This window comes from Castanea sativa, chromosome 1, assembly GCF_040712315.1.
Source record: "Castanea sativa cultivar Marrone di Chiusa Pesio chromosome 1, ASM4071231v1".
NCBI classification, from domain to species: domain Eukaryota; kingdom Viridiplantae; phylum Streptophyta; class Magnoliopsida; order Fagales; family Fagaceae; genus Castanea; species Castanea sativa.
In genome coordinates this window covers 2,685,537-2,708,502 of record NC_134013.1, presented here as the reverse complement: position 1 = coordinate 2,708,502, position 22,966 = coordinate 2,685,537, and the positions used below count along the sequence as shown (strand labels likewise).

The window sequence follows — 22,966 nt, the reverse complement described above, 5'->3', positions numbered from 1 at the left end:
TATTAAAATTAGAAATGAAGCTTACCATAGCTTGGGAAATTTGAGTTGCAAACAAAATGAGTATTAATAGTTTATTCATTTAAATTTAGGTATAATTATCATTTTGGTTCATAACGTTTGATTAATGTGTCAAAATGATCCTTAATATAGTGTCAAAAATAAGTAGTTCATATCATTGACTAGTAGATGAAAAAAAATTAAGGTAGCTAACATGAATCCATGATAGGTGTATTGAGTGACCACCTTCCAATACCAAACAAAACATTGATACAAAAATAGGGGAAACTAATATTAATCATGAGCTATCTCATGTTGTATTCCCTTGAGAGGGCCAAAAGGCAAGGTAGGTGTATTAAGTGACCCCCTTCCACGGCCTATTCAACAATTTTCTGCAATCCAAAACAAGAGCTGACAAAGTTGAAATAATGTTGTAATGTTAGCACGGGAATCACAAAAAAAAAAAAAAAAAATACAGTTCAACTCTAGGATTATACTTCCATAGTCCATTTGAAAAGCCATAATAAGCTCACGGCTTTTCATCAATATAACAATAATAATCCACGTTTTACTGCCCACAATTAGGTTTGGTTGCTCTTGGTATCCCTAATTTTAGAATGGTAATAGTACACATTAGGCATGCGGGACGCACAATGCCACGTCAGCTGAAATCATGTTTCATAATTATAATAGAAATCGTGTTTTCAAAACACAATTTTCCGAGGAGTGTGTATGAATTGGCCTTAATTTCAAGAAAAAACCTTCACTCCAATTCCCATGCACATAAAAAGGAGAAATTCTTAGGAAGTCCAGTGCAAATAAGTTCAAATCTTACATCGGCCTCATTTGTACGGAACATATGATATAAACTACAATTCAACTATTTCACTTGAACAATTGGAATGTGCAACGCTCACAAAGCTGTCCTCTAAAATAAACAATCTACTTCTCTATCTAATTTTCTTTACATTTATTTGAATCATGCCCTATATAACCAAACCATTTCATCACACAAAATTCTTTCTCGCATTATCTTTTATCAACTTGTTGAGCGCGCGTAGATGTTTTAGCTTTCTTCATTCTGCTCACTTGCTGAAATCCTTTAAACTTAAACTAAAAATCCTTAATCTTTAGTGAATTACAGACCTATTGAGTTTGTACAATGTAATCAATAAGATCATTGCTAAAGTTTTGGTTAATGCATGTCGATTGACTAACAATTAGATAGGCTTTGGTTGCAAAGAGGAGAATGGATTCAAAAGGGCTGTAATGTGGGAAGCAAGTACCTCAAGGTAATCTGTGATGGAGAGAAGGTAATTCCTTGACAGCTTCTAACAATTATGGATTACATTCAGATGATGAAGAAAACATGAAAGTGATTTCTTTCAAGCGCATAATCAGTTACTTGCTGAAGTCTTTACTCTGGCAACAATGGCATCATAGTGTGATATGCATTTAAGTAACATGGTCTTTTGTTTGTCAAGTCCATGTGCGTGACTTAGGACACTTAACCTCCCTTGGGCCTCAAAACCTTTGCCTGCCTTTTATATTACCATATAGACAATTTTTCTCTTTAGAAAGCCCATAGATACACATAACTTCACAATTTATCATGGTGAGTTGTGATTGGTGTGAATATTTTGTGTAAGCGATGAGTTTGCATAAAATTAATGGTAGACTTATCACAAATTATAACCTTAATGGTATGAAAAAAATAATCTATGTATGTACAATACTATTTTTTTCTTATTAGGAAAATACATTTCATTGTACATATTATACATGTCATTATAGGAAAATTTACAACAAGAAAAAGGATTTTAAACATACAAATTTGTACACATACACAAAAGTAAACACAAAGAGAAAAAGGATTTAAAACATGTTTCCCTTGGATGATTATTGTATCAAACAGCAGCAAAAACATTCCATATCCAACAAGGATATTCACATTTTCCTTCTTTTTAAGGCACAATCTTGTAAGCTTTATTCTTATCTATCCAAGCAACCAACGATTGCTTGGAGTTCCTGAACCCCAAGAATCCATACTCTTTGCTTTTATTCATACTATCCACAAAATCCCCTCCCTTCAACATCAAATCTGCAAACCACCAAGCCCCAACTTCCTCCAACTTTGTAGGTTGCAACTTATTCTCTCTCACAATCTCGTCCCACACTGAACCTTTATCCTTCATCAACTCAACTAAGCTAATTTTCTCACTCTCCACAAACCCATAATTCTCAATTCCAAATTGCCCAGCTAACACCTTCCAAAGATGCTTCGACTTAAACACATCCCCATTGTTACAATTAAAGGGTTCATTCCTTGCATTAGGATCCACCACCGCCCAAATTTGTTGCTCAGCAATAAGATCAGCATCCGAAGCCACATAGTAATACTCCCAAGACTCTTTATTCCCAGGGAATTTCAAAGGAAACCCCTCGTGCTTACATATAGCCGCATAAACACAAAGTGTCCCGATTATATTCATCAGACTATAAGGTGAAAATCCAAATATCGTATTAGGCCTATGGATTGACCAAGTCAAACCCTCTTTTTTCTTAGCTTCCTCGAACAAAATATCTTCCAAAGTGTAATAACAAAAGGGCACATTCAAACGTGGCATGTCCTCAGTAAAAGGTGGGGTATGGTATTCGATTTTGCCAAAGGTTTCAAAGGGTCCAGTGTAGTGTTTGATACCTGTTTGGAGACAGATGTGTTTGAGATTTGGCGCATGGAGGATCACTGTGTGTAGCACGTTACGGAACATGGTACCATTAGTTTCACAGTTTTGGGCCTCAGTGGGCTGACTAGCCCAGTTGACATAGAAAATATGGGTCACATCGGTGAGTTGGGACAGTTTGGTTTTAGTTTCATTGGGGTCAGAGACATCGCATTGGATGTACTCAATAGGGTAATCTTTGTTCCAATTTGGGCGTGGACGACGTGCCACACCATAGACTTTCCAAGGCCCACCTGGGGTATCTGAGAGTGGTAATATTTCAGCTAGACTATTGCCCACAATGCCAGTGACACCAATCACTAAGCCTACACTTTGGTAGCTTCGTGGTGCTTCATGATCTTCCTCGGATTTCTTCTATAATGTACATAAAGAAAGAGTTAGAGAAAGTGTTAGAAAGATATTATGTTCTTGTTGTTTTTATGGTTATTGTTATTGCTCTTGCTTTAACCAACTTAGTGTTTGGTACCTTGTACAAAATTCATAATAGCATGTGTTCGTGTTTATATAAAGAGTGAGGGAGTTTATAATTATACCTTTGCAGCTCCAATAGATCTAAGCCACCACCAGCTCATTCTGAAACAACTGTAGGTAAAGAAAGAAAAAGGATGAGGAAATGGGGTTGAGAACTATAGACCTCTATAGTTTAAGAAAAGTAGATATTTGATTGAATTTCTGCTTCAACTTATATAGAACATATAAAGAGAATTCCAGAATCCAAAAGAAGACAGTCTACATAAAATGACAAGAGCCATGTGACATAATGTGCGAGGACCTTACTGCATGGAAGTGAATGGATGAACTTGGAGCATGTTAAAAGTCAAATTTGGACAAGATTTTCCTTATGGGATTGGGATCAATTCAGCAAATAGTAGAAAAGAGATTGGGATCAGAATGTCGACATGTTATGCGTGAACATAAAGGCAAAGCCACAGTGGACCATGTGGACTTGCGGCACAGAGGCAGCAAGGCAGGTGTCTGACTCTGTATAATTTGCTTTTGGTGTGCACAACCTTGTTGAAAAATGAAAATCTTAGCAATCATAAAGTTATCAAGTTTGAAAGGTAGAATTGTCATCGATATTGGAGTGGATCACCGATATTTTCCATATCGACTTTTTGTTTTTTATTTGCAATACTTGATATTGTAACTTTTTTTAGATATTGTATATATCTTGAAAAAAAAATTCATAAATTGGTCAAAATATTTCACATTTTTCTCTCTTTGGATTTTATACTTGTGAAACATAAATATGCATTTAATTCTAAGCACAAGAACTCTTCTTTTTTTTTTTTCTTTTTTTTTTTTAAGTTGAAAACTAAAGAGTTAGGCTCAAATAAAATAAAATTTCATGCTTTTCAATCTAAAAATTAAGGAAAAAAAAAAAGAATTTTTAAGCTCAAAACCGAAAGAGGCAACTTAAAAAAAAGAATCAATTTAAGGTTCAATTAGTCCATAATGGACCAAAATAGATTGAATGGACCTAAGTGGACCGAAATGGATCAAATTGAACCGAATGGACTGAAGTGGACCTATGTTGATCGAAATGGATTGAAATGCTACGTTGATGTGATTTAACTGGTGCGTAATAATAATAAATGTTATGCTTTAAATTTTCAATATTATATGGATTTATGTACACCCACACGTCAAGAAGCAAGGAAATTGGTGTGGGTTTGAACAGTTGGGATGTTTGGGTTTGGATATTATGGAGGACTGAAGGGCAAGGGAGGTGGGACCGTGGGAGGGGTCATTGGGGTTAATGGGAGAGTGATGAGAAGAAGATGAACGGGAGAGTCTTGAGTTAATTGAGAAGAAAAAAATTATATTAGTTTTGTTGAGATGGAGTTAACTTGTGTTTAATTTTGATTGGACAAACTAAATTGAATTGCAGAAATTGCACATTATAAATATGCAGGTGATATGCTCCCCTTTTCCAGCCCATTATATGTTGGTTTAGTCACATGACTTTTTTAATAAGTCATGTAACTTGTTTAAATAATACATATAGATAGTTTTATAATTTGTTACATAATATATTGAAAAAGATAGCTCTAAATATATTTGAAATTCTCTGCCTACGTCTCTCTCTCAAGAGATTCAAAAACCATATCACGATACGCAATTTGGATACTTTGAATTATACGAAGACCCATCATCGAAAGCACTAAACTAAATGCCATATATCTACTAAATTTTATTTTGGGTCCCATCAAAGGTTTGATCACATGACCTAATCCTCAATGAACTTGGATGCAATCATATGTCCAAGATTAAATATTGATTGAGAGGTTCAGGTGCAATGTCAGCCAATTCTGAGCTTAAAAGTTTTACAAGGTAAAGTACTTGATTGGACATTGAGAATCTCTATAAACCAATTATATTTTAATATCTATTTAGTAATTTGCTGGTCATATATTTATTTGAGATCTAGACAAACAGACAACTATCTCCCTGAATTTATATTTTTGTCCAAAAAGATGTAGGAATCAAACCCATTAAAACTTTTATTTTCAATGAAATTATAGACTTGAAAACCCCAAATGCATTAAAAATGGTTCAGAAGCTTCACAAGCATACTCATTATGATGCAGATATACCACTACTCTAGGCTCAGTGAAAAGGGGAGGGGGCGGGGACTTAAAAGGAATCCTCAAAACTATTTAAGAGTGACGATGTTGTCTTGTTATATAGAAATTGTACTATTTCCATCTTCTCTACTACCCATAAAATGCACAAGAAATCAAAACTTACCAAAGAACTGAGTGAAAATGCGTGTGAAGAAGTTCAAGTTACTGCAGGGATGGAACTAGGATTTGAATTTAGAGGGGCCAAAGCATGAACCAAAAAAAATCATAGTAGACAAAAAATTGCACTTTATCACCTAAATATTTAAGTCAAGAAGGATATAATATTGAACAAAAAAAGTTGAAAGTTACAACATGATATTATGACATTTTTCGAAGAAGAAGAAAAAAAATAAAAAGAAGATGACTTCAAATCTCCAGATTATGGGTAATTGGAATTAATTTGTTGATTTTATCATGTTGACCAACTCACCAATATGATAATCACATACTTTTGGATGCAACCGAAAATCACACTAATGAAGTTTTTCAAAACTTTGTTTGAGGATTTTAAAAAATTGGGATATCAATATTAGAGTTGGCAATACTACGTCATCAATATTGGCTTCCAAAAGAATTTTGGCATTTTATCTTTTGAAAAAAATATAAATCTTGTAATTTATTTTCCCATAGTTTATAAATCAATTAAAAAAGTCATATAAATTATTGTAAACCCCATAAGGGAATTTTTTTTTTTTCTATGAGCTTTTTTCATTATGAATTATTTAATTATAATATTGGTGAATTGATTTTTTTTTCATCCTATATATTATTTAATTTTTTCAAAAAAATGGGGGGTGGGGGGGCCATGGACCCCCTCAGCCCCTTAGTGGTTCTGTCCCTGAGTTATTGGAAACATTGTAGGCCGTGGCAGGTCGAAAAGGATTCACGATGGTGTCAATACCGAATACTCGGTGAAGAAACTGCATATGGTATACAAAAGATGTATTATATCTCAAACTCAATTATGAATGGATGTAGATGGCCCGCCTCCAAGGGGGAGGGACCTTAAGAAAATGGGGGAGGGACCTTAAGAAAATAGAGGAGTAAAGATATTATGGAGAGCCAAATAAACAAAGACGTAAACTAGTAAACTGTAACTTCAAGCGGTGAATGAAGCATAAGCTATAAAAATGTTAATTGACAGGAAAACAGAACATGCTATAATTTCATTAATGTACAATCATGGAAGATTCAAATATATAACCACACTTCATGAAACTGAGGCTTCAATCATATTAACAGCCAACCAATACTGTCAATAAAAAAAATAAAAAAAGGAATTCTGCCCGAAGAAAACAAAATAGCATAGTTTCCAAATCAAATTGAATACATAAAAGACAAAGCATCTTACCACTTCCAGAACTTGATAACGACAGTCTCATCAGTAAACCTGGTCTCACTCTTTGCTGCTGATGGGCCATTTTGGCAATATACACTTGCAGAAAATCCACCCTAGAAGATGCAAGCTATAACGGTCTTCTAACACTATAATGGTCTCTCCCTCATTTATGCTAGTGAGTTAGAAGCCGAAACTCTTTAATTGGTCTCTTTATTGTGGACAGAAAAAAGTGCTGTCTTTTGCAGAAGACAAAGGATATTGGATATAGCAAGTCCAGAAATTTTAGATACGGGAACACAAATCATCAACAAACAAAAAGAAAACCCACAAAATAGAGACCTGGTAGCTGCCTCGACAAGGGAATCATCAATCGTTATCGTCTTGGTCCTCTTGGAACTCTTCTGTGGCTTCTTCTTTGCCCCTACGTGGTGCCGATGACATCAACTTCTTCTTCGCTGTTGTCATGTTCATTCAATTGCGTTTACAGAGAGACGGGGTAGTGTTGACTCGGAATACATTACATAAAGAGTTATTACCGCGAGAATCGTTTGGTCGTTACAGCTCCATCAGTGGCAAACCTATTGTAACGCTTCTATCACACAAGCTTATTGAATGGACCGAATAGTATTGAAGTGGACTAAAGTGGACCGAATAGACCAAAGTGAACCAAATATAGAGCGAAGTGGACTGAATAAGCCCGAACACAATGAAATAGACCGAATAGGACCGAATAAGACTGAAGTGAGTTCGATTGGTCAATAGTTAGATATATTAAAACGTAGGCTTAATAAGTCTCTATATAATTTCAAAGTCATGATATTTGAAATATCCTAACATTGCACAAGCAAATATTTTGTTTTTGATTTTAGGGTCAAATACACAGTTGGTCTTTAAACTTTATAGCCTATAAACAATTTTAGTCTATAAAATTTAAAATCATTGCTTTTAGTAAAATGACATGACCAAACTAAAAACAAAGTGTGTACATGATTGTCTTAGGTTTGAGAAACTTTTTATTCTATATTGACCTCATCAAGTTGAGAAATTTCTTACCCAAACTAACATAACCCAAAATAGCTTTAAAATTCAACTCAACCCAGCCTGTAAGGGTCAGATTGGAGCCATTTGGTTTGGTAAGGTCTAATAAAAAAATATCATTGAATCATTTAAATTCATTATTGAAAAAAATATTACAATATAGCCTAATATTTGAATTATATTAAAAAAAAATCAAAATATTAAAATAAATCAAACTATCAAATTCATACCAAGTCTCTAAATCTAAAATGAATCAAGTTAACAAATTTAAAATACATAAATTTTTTAAAATTATTAAAAAGGAGTTGTGTTATTTGAGTTGAAATGCTAATCCGAACTAGACCCAAACCATGCTTTGGGGGAAATTTTTTAATTAAGATAAGTTTGTAATCACCCAGACCCAAAGGCCAAAGTCATAATTTTGATATAATTTTACGAGTGGAGTCGGCAGAAAGAAATTATTTAAGCAAAGCTGAACATGACAATTATCCAACAAGTGGATTAGGAGGTCCAATTAGGAAACTTCTTACGACTTTATTACACAGAAAATTAGTTGGCATGCCGCATGTTCAATCGTTTAAAGAACAATCAACCTGTTTTGAGAGATATCTCAGCTGGGAAATTGTTATTGCACACATGGAAATGCACACAATTGTACACACATGGCGAAATCGTGTTTTACTCAACGAACACAATTTCAGTTGGTGAAATCGTATCTTAAAACACAATTTCACAATCTAATTGAAATCATGTTTTGTACACAATTTCACACTGGGGTATAATTAACAGCAACCGCCTCAGCCTCTTCCTTAGATTATCTTCCTTCGGGTTTTACATAGTTAAATAATTGGCCAAAATAGCTAAATACTACTGTTTTTGAAAATATTTTGCAATCTAACATTGTTTTTGAAATATGCAAGGATCTACTGCTAATTAGGAATTTGAGTTTGGGAAACTCAATTTTTCTATGGAATGGTACTCAAGGTCCATAGAAAATTTTTGAATTTTATTATGTAATTCGAGTTTCAAGAACCCAAGTTCCATAAAAAATAGCACGGCAAATTTGAAGGCAATTTTTTTTTTAAAAGAACTCGAGTTTCTGGAATTCGAGTTACACGGCAAACTCGAGTTTCATAAATTCGAATTTTAAAAAGATAGTAAATTGCTAAATATTTTACAAACAATAATAAATTCATATATATTTTTTCAAACAGTGATATATAACCATTTTCGCCTAAATAATTTTCTTTCATTAGCTTCCCACGTGCACCTCTACTTTGTTTGAACAACAATTTGATGACCACACAGCAAATGAGACTGTCTGGATGTGATTGTGACTGCTTCTTTGATTCCATTGCCCAATCTTAAATTTATAAGTGGTCAAAAAACAATATGAACACGACTTCATAGCTGGTCACCAAGAAGTTAATCCTTCTTTCACTTTTCTTGAAAGGTATAGTGTGCATTCCAAAAAGAATATGTCCAATCTTAAATTTGTAGTTTGTCAAAAAGCAATATGAACACAACTTCATAGCTAACCACCAAAAAGTTAATCTTTCCTCACTTTTCTTGAAAGATATAGGGGCCGTTTGATAACGTTGTTTTTGTAACGTTGTTTGTATTTTTTGAAAATACGTGTGGGGGAAAAATGTGTGAAAATACGTATAATCTATATCTATATATATCTAAAAGTTGAAGTGTAACAATTATTGTTGCTACGCTCCTATTGGACCGCCTCATCCACCACATTATTAGTCTTTTTCATATTTATTTTTAAAATTTAATTTTTTACAATTAAATATATAAATATATTGATTTTACAAATTCATTTTAGGCAGTTTTAGCTTTACAAATTTATTTAAGGCAGTTTGAACTTTACATATTCATTTATTTCAATTTTGATGTTATAACTAAATAATAAATAAATGGAAAATCAAAACAAAAGTGTTGTCTACATGTATTCCTTTTTGGCGGTTTTAAATTTAAATATTATTTTTCCCTTCTATCTTCCTCATTTTGGCTCTTTTTATTCTCATTATCTTATTATAAATTTGCCACTCGATCTCTTCAATTCTATACATATTTTTCCTATACAAAAAAGGCTCTCTCTCTCTCTCCCCCAATTTTTTTTTTAAATTTTTTGTTGGATTTATTATTATTATTATTATTATTATTATTATTTTCTTGCATTTCTACCTTAGATTGATGAATGTTTGTGTTTTTTAGAATTCTACTTTTGATTGCTTATAACTGAAAAATGAAATCAATGAAGAATAAAAAATATTTTTTTAAAAATTGTATATAACAAATGTATTCACAGGTCTTGCTTAATCATTGATGGTTGAAAAGATACAACTTGATAGCTACTCATAGGAGGATCTCCATCTAGAGGTTTGTACCCTCATTGTCCTGTTATTGACTAATTTATATGTATTTCTTGATGAAAATATTTTTTTATCATTTTATTTACAATACTGAATACTTTCAATGAATGGTGTTTGTTGTTGTCTAATTTGGAAAAAAAAATCATATTATAATATGTTATATTTTGTGTTGTTGTAAGGTTTTAGCTTATTTGGAAAACTACAAGATAGTTTGAACAAGCTGATAAAGAATAGTTTGTTCAGTTGAAGATAATGCTCTTTGTGCAATTTCCTTTCACTATTTTAAAAAAATTTGTTTAGTAAATTAGTAGTAAATTGTTATTTATTTTTCATATCATGTTCTTAAATGCTTGGGTAATTGTTTTAAGTGTTTACAAATATTTTATATTATTCTTCATCTTCCTTATCTTATTTAGTGTATTCTTTGAGATTTCTAAGAAAACAAATTCAATTTTGTGTTTAAAATTATTTATTTATCTATTTATTTTTCACATATTGGATTAGAAGTTAGACTAGACTATGATATCATTAATACAATAAATCTTTTTCAAAAAAAATTCTCTACTTTTTTACCCTTTGGAATTGTATTCTTTGTTTTTTTAAAGGAAAAATGGTTACAATCTTTTATTTTTCCCTTTCTTTTTTATTTTAAATTGTAGTTTTGATGAGTTTTATTAATTTTTTTATTTACGTTTCTCGAGGTTTTTGATTGTATGGTAGAAAAATTGGGTTTGAGAAATTTTATTTAAAATTAAAAGAATAATTTCCAAATTTTATATACTTTTTGATGATACACAAAATATTATAAAGAAATTATTAAAAAATTAATATTTTCACTAACTTACTTTTTGAATTATTGAGAAAAATTGTATTGTTTTGATTTTGGTACAATAAAAATTATATATATTACATATGTGATTGTCGCCATAATAAATGAAATTATGATTATGAATTACATTGTTATTTAATAAATTAGTTCAAATTGAAAAATATATATATTAATGAGACCACTCTAAAAATATTATCATGCGCAGCACGCAGGGTTTGTGACTAGTGATGTTTAAAAACTGAAAATATGTGTTTAAACTTCTATACCAAATGACCCCATAATGTGTAGGAGTACTTATTCCAAAAAGAATATGCCCAATCTTAAATTCATAGTTTGTCAGAAAGCAATATGAACACGACTTTATAGTCGGAGAAATTATTAAAAAAATTAATATTTTCACTAACTTACTTTTTGAATTCTTGAGAAAAATTGTATTGTTTTGATTTTAATACAACAAAAATTATATAGATTACATTTGTGATTATCGCCATAATAAATGAAATTATGATTATGAATTACATTATTATTTAATAAATTAGTTCAAATTGAAAATATATATATATATACATATATATATCTATATATATATATATATATATATATATATATATATATATATATATTTGTTAGGTTCTAAGGATTTAGGATCTAAATGTATTAGAACTTCAATGTGTAATGTTGGCAAACCATGATCAAAACTTAGAATTTAGATTTATGCTGCTCAAAGTATGTTTAATGTAAATTTGGAATTGAGTAATTGTAACAAAATTACTATTCACTTTCTGCTAGGCTCGATTGATTAAAAATTAGACTCGATCGATCGAAACTCGTGCAAATTGTTTTTCTGCAGAATTTTTCAACTTAGCCCAAACCCGTTTGACGTGTAGGGTTTTATGTTTTATGTTTTATATAAAAAGGAAAATCCTAACCACGTTTTATAATGGTTGTTTATCTTGTGTATGTGAATCTCTTGTGAGATCTAGAGGTGTTTGCCTTCACATATACTTAGGATTATCAAGAATCAAGATTATGTCAAGAGCTTAATGATCGCTTTAGTTGCTGCATAAAGAGCTTAAAGATACACAAGTTGGAGTACTTGTGCTTGCTGTGGATCTAAGAAAGAATTAGTTCGTGGACTCATAGCTATTACGTGGTCGTAGTAGTAAGTTTCCTACTCGAGGTAGCAATAAGATGTTAGTAGTCTAAGTCACTATTGTGTAAATTTCAATTCTTTCATAGTGGATCTTGTTTTAACTTGAGGATAGTTAGGTTAAATCCTCCCTGAGTTTTTTACCAGTTTGGTTTTTCTGGGTTATCATATTGTTGTGTTCTTTATTTTTCCGCACTTGTCAATGATATGATTTACTTGTGTTAACCTAGATCTAAATAATTTATCTAAGTTAATCACTTGGCTAAATAACTAAGTTAATCTGTTTGTATTTAAGGGGTCTAAAAATCGTATAAGTAGTATTAGAGCAAGTTAGTTCTAGTGTTTAGATCATTTAATCTAAGATTTGATCATTGACACTGTTGTCATGGAATACGGTCACTCTCTTGTGATCCCAACTCTTGTGATCCCACCTCACTTTGATAGGAACAGCTATGCTTACTGGAAGTAAGGATGAAAGCATTCTTAAAATCCATTGATGAGAGAATTTGGAATTCTGTTGAGTACAGATGGGAGAAGCCCACTACTTCAGTTAGTGAGTGGCAAACTTCTCAGAAAGAAGTAGCTACTTTTAATAGCAAAGCCATGAATGTTATTTCTAATGCTGTTTCTATGGAGGAATTCAAGAAAATCTCTAATGTTAAGGTTGCTCATACTACATGGAATATTTTCCAAATAGTGCATAAAGGCACAAAGACTGTCAAAATTAATAAGTTACAGCAGTTAACTTCTAGATTTGAAAGTATTAGAATATTTGATGATGAATCTTTTGATGAATTCTATGCTAAACTGAATGATATTGTTAACTTTGCTTATAATTTGGGTGAAATTTATGATCAATCTAAGATTGATAGGAAGATACTTACATCTTTGACTGAGGACTTTAGACCCAAAGTGACTGCCATTACTGAAAGCAAGGGTGTTGACTCCATTCTTGCTGATGAACTTGTAAAATCTCTTTAATCCTATGAGTTAGACCTACTCAAGACAAACAAATCCAAATCAATGGCTCTTAAATCAATTGATGATGTTGGAGGAAATGGATTTGATGATGAGTTCTTTGTTACAGAGATTGCTTATCTTGCCAAGAACTTTAGGAACTTTCTGAGGAACAATAACAGAAGGGCAAGAGGTAAAAATAATGCTGAACCTAGAAATTTTAGGAGGAATGATCCCACTAAGGTGAATAATATTGAAAAACCTAAAGAGAAAGTATGTCAAACCTGTAGTAATTTTATGGGTCAACAATATTTTGGGTGTCGAGGGTATGGTCGTGTGAAATCAGAATGTCTTACATTCTTGAGGTCTAAGGGTAAGGCTATGGTTGTAACCCTTAGTGATGATGAAGTTTCTGATAATGAGTCTGGTAGTAATAAGGATGGATACTTCATTGCTTTCACAGCTACTGCTATAGTTGATGAAAGTGTTGCTATTGAAAAGAACACTTCTGATGGGGAACTCTCCGAGGATGCAAATTTGCAAGAAGCCTATAATAAGCTTTGCAAGGTTGCTACAAAGGATGCTATGAATGTTGATTTAGGCTTAAAGAAAATTGTATCTTTTAAACTTGATAAGAAAAATTTGTTGTTGAAATTGTTTGATGTTAATGAATTGTTAAATAATGTGAAGAATGAGAACATGCTATTGCTTGATAAAGTTAAGAACTTGGAACTTGAATTATTTGTTGCTAGAAAACAAACAAATAGGTCTGCTAGTTCCAAACTTGATCACATGCTAAATGTTCAGAAGTCTCCATTAGACAAAATTGGTTTAGGTTTTGTAGAAAGCCTCTTTGTGCCTAAACACATTTCACAAACTTTGTTCATTCTTTTGAGTCCTCCGTGAGTGAGATTGTCAAACCAGTGGAAGTTGCTCCTTCTAGGAAGATTAGGGTTGATTTCAAAGAGTATAAGCCTAAGACTCCTAACCCTCCTAAGGATAAGTTGCATGATAGACCTGCATGGGTTTGTTATTTTTGTGGAAAGTCTAGGCACATTTGCCCAAATTGTTTTAAGTTGCAAGCTACTAAGCGAGCAAATAAGCCAAAAGTATTTGTGCCTCAAGCACAAGATCCTATGATACTTATTGGTGAATTGGTAAAGGGTTTAAACCTTTATTCCAATCTTGGAGTTGCTCATCATTCTAATCAGAATAATAACTCCAATGCTAGAGCTGCATCTAAAAAACTTTGGATGCAAAAGGCTCAATCTAATTGAGTCTTTCTGACATGATCCTTGTGCTTAATTTTTCTACTCTTTATGACCATTCTTCTTTTATTGTTTTGGTTTGTTTTTTGTTTTTAAGATTTGCATTGCATAACATTCATGCATTTCATGCTAAGTTGTTTTTGTTTTTTTTTTTTTAAAGAAAAAAAAAGAAAAAACAAATGTGTTTTGCACTATCTTTCTTGGATTTTGAAATCAAGGTTGGCCAAACCATCTTTGCATAACATGTTTATGTACTTTGTTTAACTTGGATGAGCTTACTTTATTGCACTTTACTAGTTTGAGCTTTGTAGTGCATGTTGTGCGGGAATTGTCTATAGTTTTTTATCACATGATCTTGATATTGAAGTCACATGCCTTTGATTGCTGGACTTGAACTTAATGAGAAAGGCATAAATAATCATCTGACCACAGTTTACTAGCCAATCATGAACACCTTAGTGCATATCATATAATTTTGTGCTCAAGAAAGTGTAGCACATGTACAAAAAGAACATAAGGTGTAGCCTCGATTTAAATAATAAAATTGGTGTGTACATTATTGGGCTATAATAAGTTCATAATCAAATAAAATTGGTATATACATTATCTTGGCTATTTTAATAAGTTTCGAAACAAATAAAATTAGTGTGTACTTTATGAGGCAAATTCAAGAAACTTACATGATTGTAAGCTTTTATTCTAGGAGATGTGGGAGTTATATGATGTAACTCTTTAGGTGATAGTCTCTTTCAAGTTTATGTGATGAATTTTGTAGAAATTGTGCTTGATTACTATTCACATATCACCTCACATATATCTCAAGTTATTACTAGTTGCATGCATTACGCAAGTTACTCTTTGCTAAACTTGGTACATGTTATTGTGTGTGATCTTGTTGTGGCCATCTGAGATTGAAAGAACCTTGATTTTGATGCAAAATGTGTTTAAAGTGTTTTTGAGGACAAATTGATTGAAAATCTTACTTTTGGATAATGAGGGTTAAATTCAAGGGTTTTTGAAAAAATTTTCATCTCATACTCATGCTTTTCATTCATAAAATACTATGCTTTGAGGAGTTTCTGCATTAAAATGCATTGTTTTTCAAAAATTTGATTTTTTTTCAAATTTTCGATCGATCGAGGGATGTGAATGGCCAACAATTCTAGGATCACCTCAAAATTCACAAGAATTTACAATACCCAATTTCACTACAACCCGTCACTTGGGCATATCACTATAACTTTTTTTTAATGGCCCATGTGTGAGTTAGTAGCAAATTGAGTGTAGTCGTAAGATTGTTGTGAATTTTGTGATGACCTTAGTTTTAGTAATGCCTCCCACCTCTCTCTCACAAACTCGCAAACAAAAGAAAGAATGGTGATCATTCCTTTATTAAACAAGAAATCATATAATAGGAATTGAATTGTGTTGTTACTTCTTTCTAAGAGATAGTGATAGGCTCACTATCTCTTAGAATATTGAGTTTTACAAACACTGCTACAAATTCATTTCTCATATTTGTAAGTTTTCACTTTCACACACGTCCATCTCTTTTATTCAATACTTTCACTCAAAGAAATAAAGATTCAACATCAAATTGTTCTCTTCTTCTCTTTTTTTTTTTTTTTTTTTTTTTCCCTTGTAATTTTTTTTTCAATTTTAATTGAAAGTACTTTTTCAAAAATCTTTTTTGTAGTTCAAGATTTGCCAACATATTTCCAATGTCTTCCATTAGCACTTAAAAGGTCTCCTCTTTGTCATCATATTCATCTTCAGCACCACAATGAAAATATGACGTCTTTCTTAGTTTTAGAGGTGAGGACACCCGCAATAGTTTTACGGACCATCTTTGTGTTGCTTTGAAACAAAAGGGCATAGTCATCTTTAGAGATAAGGAAAAGCTTGAGAAAGGAAAATCTATTTCACCAAAGCTCTTGAAAGCAATAAAAGAATCAATATTTGTGATTGTCATTCTCTCAAGAAACTATGCATCTTCAACATGGTGCTTGGATGAACTTGTAAAGATCATGGAATGCATGAAAGAGATGAAAACAACAGTTTTTCCAAATTTTTATGATTTAGATTCAACTAATGTTCAAAAACAAACATGCATTTTTGCCGAAGCCTTTTTCAAACCTGAAGAACATTTCAAGGACTTCATACAGAAGGTACAAACCTGGAGAGTTGCTTTAAGAGAAGTGGTAAATCTCAGTGGCTGGCACCTACTAGATAGGTAATCCAATTTGACATATTACTTGCTTTTAAATGTTCAAATAAATACTCTTCTAATTGTAAGCCTTGTTTTGAACTTTAAGTAAAGTGACTTAGATGTTTACACTTCTTTCTATTTTGACTTGATCTAATTAATTTACATTTTTGTATTTCTTTCCATTTTTACTTGCACCAAGTTATTTACATTTTCTTGTTTTAGCCAACAAAATAAATCATTGGGTGTCTACTTTCTTTCTAATTTGGGCCTATTTATGGGTGGTACTCACTAATTATCATTCACTCTTCATTGTAGGTCTGAGGCACAATTTATCCAAAATATTGTGGGAGAGTTATGACATAAATTGAGTTATGCATTCTCAGAAGATATTGAAGACCTTATAGGAATAGAATCTCGAGTGAAGGAATTGGAGTCATGTTTGGCTATAGGGTCCAATGATGTTCGCATTATAGGGCTTTGGGGGATGGGGGGAATAGGAAAAACAACTCTTGCAAGAGTTGTTTTTCATATGGTTTCTGAGAAGTTTGAAGGTTGTTGCTTTCTCTCTAATGTTAGGGAGGTTTGTGAAAAAGATGGTTTAATTCCATTGCAACAACAACTTATTAGAAACATATTAAATGAAAGTATGAGTATACAAGATGTTAATGTGGGAGTTTTTGTGATCAAGAATAGATTACATCATAAAAGAATTCTTCTTGTTCTTGATGATGTAAATCAATTAGACCAGTTAAAAAGGTTAGTTGGGAAGCATAATTGGTTTGGTTCTGGTAGTAGAGTTATCATAACTACAAGGGATAAGCATTTGCTACGTATACTTGAAGTAGATAAAATATACGAAGTTGAAGGATTGAATGTTGATGAAGCTCTTCGTCTTCTTAGTTTGAAAGCTTTTAAAATAGATCATCCTCCCAATGATTTTCTAGAGATGTCCAAAGAGGTTGTGCATTATGCAAACAGACTTCCTCTAGTTATTGAGATTTTTGGTTCCTTTTTGTTTAGTAGAGATATCGATCAATGGAAAATTATATTAAATAGGTTTAAAGAATTTCCTATGAGTGAAATTCTTCAAGTACTTAAAATAAGTTTTGATGGACTAGATGAAGTAGAGAAGGAAATATTCCTACATATTGCATGTTTTTTTAATCATGGACTCAAAAATGATATAATAGAAAAACTAGATTATCTTGGCCTTTACCCTAATGCTGGATTAGGGGTTCTTATAGATAAATCTCTCATAAAAATGGAGGAAACTATATGGATGCATGATTTACTACAAGCAATGGGAAGGAACATAGTTCATCAAGAGTGTCCTAAAGATCCTGGAAAGCATAGCAAATTGTGGTTGTTTAAGGACATTGACGATGTACTAACAAAAAATATGGTAAGCAGCTATTTAGAAAACTTAGGCATGTACCTTATTATATTATTGAAAATAGTTTGACTTACAATAGTTTAAAAAATGTTGTAACAGTACATTTGCAAGTCACTAATCCCTTTTTGTACATGATTATTAGGAAACAGAAGCAATTCAATGCATTGGTTTGAAGTTTTCAACACTAGAAGAGGCACATTGGAATCCTGAATCATTTTCAAAGATGCTACATCTTAAATTGCTCATAATTGATAATGTTTACCTTTTGCATGATCCCAAACATCTTCCTAGTGGCTTAAGAATTCTTGATTGGGACATGTACCCTTCAAAATATTTTCCATCAAGTTTCCAATCAAAGGTAATTTAGGCACTAACACAATTTTTTTTTTAAGTTTCATTAAACTATAAGGTTTTGTGGAATTTATTTATTTATTCATTTATTTTTGTCTTTTAACAGTCATTTCAGAGGTTAAAATCCATCCGATTACGCAAGCCTCTAAAACTTAGTGAAACTCCTATCTTCACCAAAGTCCTAGTCCTTGAGAAATTGGTTCTTGAAGATTGTTTAAATTAATCTAGGTTGCACCCATCAATTGGAGTTCATAACAAGCTGACTCTTCTTAGTTTAAAAGGCTGCAAAAACTTAAAAACTCTTCCAAACAAATTTGAAATGGAGTCTCTTGAAACTCTTATTCTTTCTGGATGCTCAAAAATTAAAAAGATTCCAGATTTTGGAGGAAACATGCAACATGTATTGGAACTTTACTTGGATGGAACTCCTATTACAAAACTACCCACATCAATTGGGCATTTGACCGGCCTCGCTTTATTGAATGTAAGATATTGCAAAAGTCTTATGTGTTTACCAAGCACCATTTTTAATTTGAAGTTGCTTAAATACGTGAATATCTCCGGATGCTCAAAACTTGAGAGACTACTTGAGATTGTAGGGAATGTTGAGAGTGTAGAGGAGTTGGATGTGAGTGGAACCGCTATAAGAGAGGTGCCTTCTTCCATGGGTTGCTTAAAAAATCTGAAAGTGCTATCTTTCAGTGGATGTAAGGGGTTATCATCATTTCAATCTACATCTTGGTATGATTTCCTCCCTTTTTCTACAAGGCCAAAAAGTCAAAATCCAGTGAGATTGTCCTCTTTATTGAGTTTGTGTTCTTTGACTAAACTGAATCTAAGCAATTGTGATCTCAAGGCAATTCCCAATGATATTGGTTGCTTGCTCTCTTTAAAAGAAATAGATCTAAGAAAAAATAGTTTTGTTTGCCTTCCTAATAGCATCAGTCAACTATGTAAGTTGAGAAAGATATTTTTGGAGAATTACAAGAGTCTTCGATCATTGCCAAAGCTTCCATTAAGTATCATAGGGATTTGGGGACATGGTTGTACCTCATTAGAAATGTTACCAGGTCTACTAAAACCTGATTCTTTATGTGAAGCAGTGCTTTATTTTTCAAATTGTAGTAAACTGGCTAACAATGAAGGTGTCATTGACATGTTTTTTGCAGTGATAAGAAAGCACCTTCAGGTGTGTGTGTGTGTGTGTGTGTAATAAACAACCTACTTTGTATGTCTCAGGGACTCTCTATTGAAGATAGTTTTATCTTAAATATATTGATAGGAGATATGACATCATTATTCCTGGAAGTGTGATTCCAAAGTGGTTTAGCTATCAAAGTATGGGGGATAAAGTGAATATAAAAGAACCTTCTTCTCATTTTTTTGATGAGTTGATGGGGATTGCTATATGTGTTGTATTTTGTTCTCTTCCACATCACCAAATCGACGACTGCTGTTCATTATCTTGTCAATTGACAGTGAATGGAAAAGTACTGTCTACTCCAGGCATTGGGAGAACTGTTGGTTTATCAGATCATAGTTGGCTACTTTATTTGCTTCCTCAATACTATGAGGAAGACATAAAATTACAGAAGATATGTGAAGGAAATGAATTCAGTCAAATTGGCATTAAAATTGAAATCCATGGTTCAAACGTAGAGGTGAAGAAATGCGGGCTCCGTATGGTACACAAGAAAGACATAGAAGTTCTCAACCATACTATGGCTCAGAGTAGCAACACCAACATCATTCCTTATGAGGACTTGGGTGTTCACAATCATAATTTCGACAATTCAGCAATGCTAGCAGAAGGTAACAAAGAAAAGTGAACCCGTTACAATTATGATGGGGCAGAACGTAGTGGAGAAGGAAGCTCTAATGAAGTGCCACACCCAAAAAGGATTGAAAGGCTTGTAGAATTTATGGCCCGTGGTGACTCTGATTCTGAGGAGTACTTCGAATGTGGTGAGGAGCACAATGATTAGCAGGAATCTAGGGAGAGTGACCTCAACGGTTGATGGAATTGGAAAATGGTTTCAAATACTCTGTGAGTCAAGGAATCCAAATTAGTCCCTATTTTTTCTCTTGATTACCTGTAGGCTGTAAGTCATTGTCTTATTTATTCATCTTAGTTTTGCTGATTGCTGCATTATATTTTGGCACACACCTGCAGTTATTTAATTTTAAATCCTAAATAGTATATTACTGGCTGCGGCTTAGCTTCGTTATTGGCACTTATTCCAACAAGTGCATCATATTGAAGATGGTTGAACTTCTTGTCTAATCAAAATTTTCTCTTGATTGCCCTTAAGTCACTGTTTTTCTTCTTAATTAAAGTTTTGTTGAGTGCTGCATTATCTTTTTTTTTCCTTTCCTTGGATATTCTTGGTTAATTTTGACTTTAAAATATAATTCGGCTAGCTGTACTTTAGCTTCATCATTGGCACTTTTTCGAACTCTCATCTAGTGTATTTCTTGATCAAATCACACGTAGTAGTGCACCTAGCTAATTCAATATTCATATTATTAAATCTTAAAGATAGGCACAATTGGTAAAAGAATAATCCCTATCCTTGAAGCTACTCGTTTGATGCAAAAAAAAAAAAAACCATAGTTTTATAAAGCAAACAATGGTTAGGGTAATTTTGGTTTAGTGATTTGTGTTAGTTGTTTGTGTTGATTGCCCCCTTGATGTAGGATTACTGGACTTGTTCATGAGGAAAAACTGTCACATGGCCAAGAGACAAGAATTCAAGTGCAGTCCATTGTATGCTTCTGATTTTCGTTCACTTTAATAAATTGCAGGGTAAAATCTGCACTCTTGTTGCCTATATTTCATTTTTTCTAAATTTTTCAAAGTGCAAAAACAATATATGCCTGCCATTGCAAACATTATAATCTGAATTAACTCTTACTTTGTTACATATTATATATGTGAACTCATGTATAGATCATAATCACAATGATTAGTGTGAGGGAGATAGGTACAAGAGTACGTATTTATATACATATTGGGCCAGATGCCCAATTCGAGGATGTTAAGCAGTCCGAGGATGGATAAATATCTTACTAAGGATCCATGTTGGTATATAGGGAGGTAAAGTCTAATCATGATCATTCGAGAAGGTGGTCTGATGAAGAATACTTCCTCGGCTCAGCTAAGCGGAGGTCAGAATGGATTGTCTGCCGTCTAAAGGCAACATCCCATGGGACTTTGTTGATAAGGATATGCACCACCAGGGTATTGGACAAAAGAAAATTGCAAAATATCTAAAGAGAAAGCTGCTACCACCGCATTAAATGCCCTACAGCTAACTCTCTGGCCGCATTAATGAAGAAGTGATGATTGCTTTTTATTATGGCAAGCCATTAATTGGTTTTTGATGTAAGCCATTAAACACCAAATCTCATATTCGAGATTAAAATATTTTATCAATTGAGCTAATTGAAATCTACAAAAATCTACTGCTTTAATTTTTTTAGTTTAGATTTGTTAAGAACTTTTCCGATTTTCAAGTTCTTTCTTTTATTATTAAAATTAGAAATGAAGCTTACCCAAGCTTGGGAAAGTTGAGTTGCAAACAAAATGAGTATTAATAGTTTATTCATTTAATTTTAGGTATAACCATCATTTTGGTTCATAACGTTTGTTTAATGTGTCAAAATGATCCCTAATATAGTGTCAAAAATAAATAGTTCATATCATTGACCAGTAGAGGGAAAAACTAAGGTGGCTAACATGATAGGTAGGGGTCTCAATGTTCGACCCAACCCGCAACACGACACGAACCTGACGCTGGTTTTTTCAGGTTAGGGTTAGGCCTTAATGGGTTTGGGTTATAAATAGGTCAACCCGAAAGCGACACGATAAGAAATGTGTCATAAGCAGGTCAACCTATGTAACCTGCAATAGACACGTTTGACATGCCAATTTATTTTTGTCAACTTGAAATGACTCACTTAACACAACCCGTTTAACTCGTATAACAAATAAATATTCATTTTATTTTAGATTTGTCAAATACCTTTTATATCCAACATATATTTTAAAATTTTTTTTAAAAGTGAGTAATTACAAAAATTTACAAGGAATATAATTAAAAATTGAAACTTTACAAACCCTAGATCTCTAAACCCTACAAACCATAAATCTCTAAACCTTCTTATAAATATCTTCTTCTTCTTCTTATTTATTTTATTTTTTTTAATTTCAGCCGTACTACTCTTCTCACGCCCAATTCTCAAACTCAAAGTGTCAACTCTCAAACTAGTTATTGCTCTCTCTCTCTCTCTCTCTCTAAAGTGTATGCACTTCTTTTGGAGTGTAAAGAACTTATTTCTATATGAATGTTATATTTTTGTTGAACTATATTATTTTGAATATGGATGAAGACTTGAAGTGTATGCACTACTTTTGGGATGTAAAAAAATTATTTTTAGATGGATGTTATATTTAATGTTATGCAGGTTAAAATGGATTGTGTTACATTTGTGTCAACCCAACACGACTCATTTATTAAGTGTGTCACATGGGTTGGGTCGGGTCAACCCGCCTTATTAATAGGTTGTGTTAAAGTTGAAGGATCTTAACACGATTATTAAATGAATTGGGTTAAGGTTGAGCCATTTAGTCAAATATCCCTACCTCAACACGACACAAACCCAACATGCTAATCCGAA

At 32.6% G+C, this 22,966-nt stretch overlaps 1 protein-coding gene and 1 pseudogene across 2 annotated transcripts; one reads left to right on the top strand and one right to left on the bottom strand.

Moving 5' to 3' along the window:
- Positions 1–1,748: 1,748 nt before the first annotated feature.
- On the bottom strand, positions 1,749–3,502 carry LOC142607241 (3-oxo-Delta(4,5)-steroid 5-beta-reductase-like). Of its 2 annotated transcripts, none has more exons than XM_075779750.1 (2): positions 3,275–3,502; positions 1,749–3,092 (listed from the first exon to the last, which is right to left on the bottom strand). In XM_075779750.1, exons 1-2 carry the CDS (start codon positions 3,311–3,313, stop codon positions 1,962–1,964), a joined length of 1,170 nt encoding a protein of 389 aa, XP_075635865.1. In that variant the 5' UTR covers positions 3,314–3,502; the 3' UTR covers positions 1,749–1,961. The 2 variants fall into 2 exon arrangements, with proteins under 2 accessions (XP_075635865.1, XP_075635138.1); XM_075779023.1 differs by having other exon boundaries at positions 1,750–3,095; positions 3,275–3,498.
- Positions 3,503–16,033: 12,531 nt separating this feature from the next.
- LOC142626837 (TMV resistance protein N-like) lies at positions 16,034–20,304 on the top strand (annotated as a pseudogene).
- The last annotated feature ends 2,662 nt before the right edge of the window (positions 20,305–22,966 follow it).

Bases quoted from the DNA above. Each gene is read 5' to 3' on its own strand.
- LOC142607241 (XM_075779023.1), bottom strand. From the start codon at position 3,313: ATGAGCTGGTGGTGGCTTAGATCTATTGGAGCTGCAAAG. The intron at 3,096-3,274 runs GTATAATTATAA...TGTACATTATAG, and splicing joins GATCTATTGGAGCTGCAAAG to AAGAAATCCGAGGAAGATCA.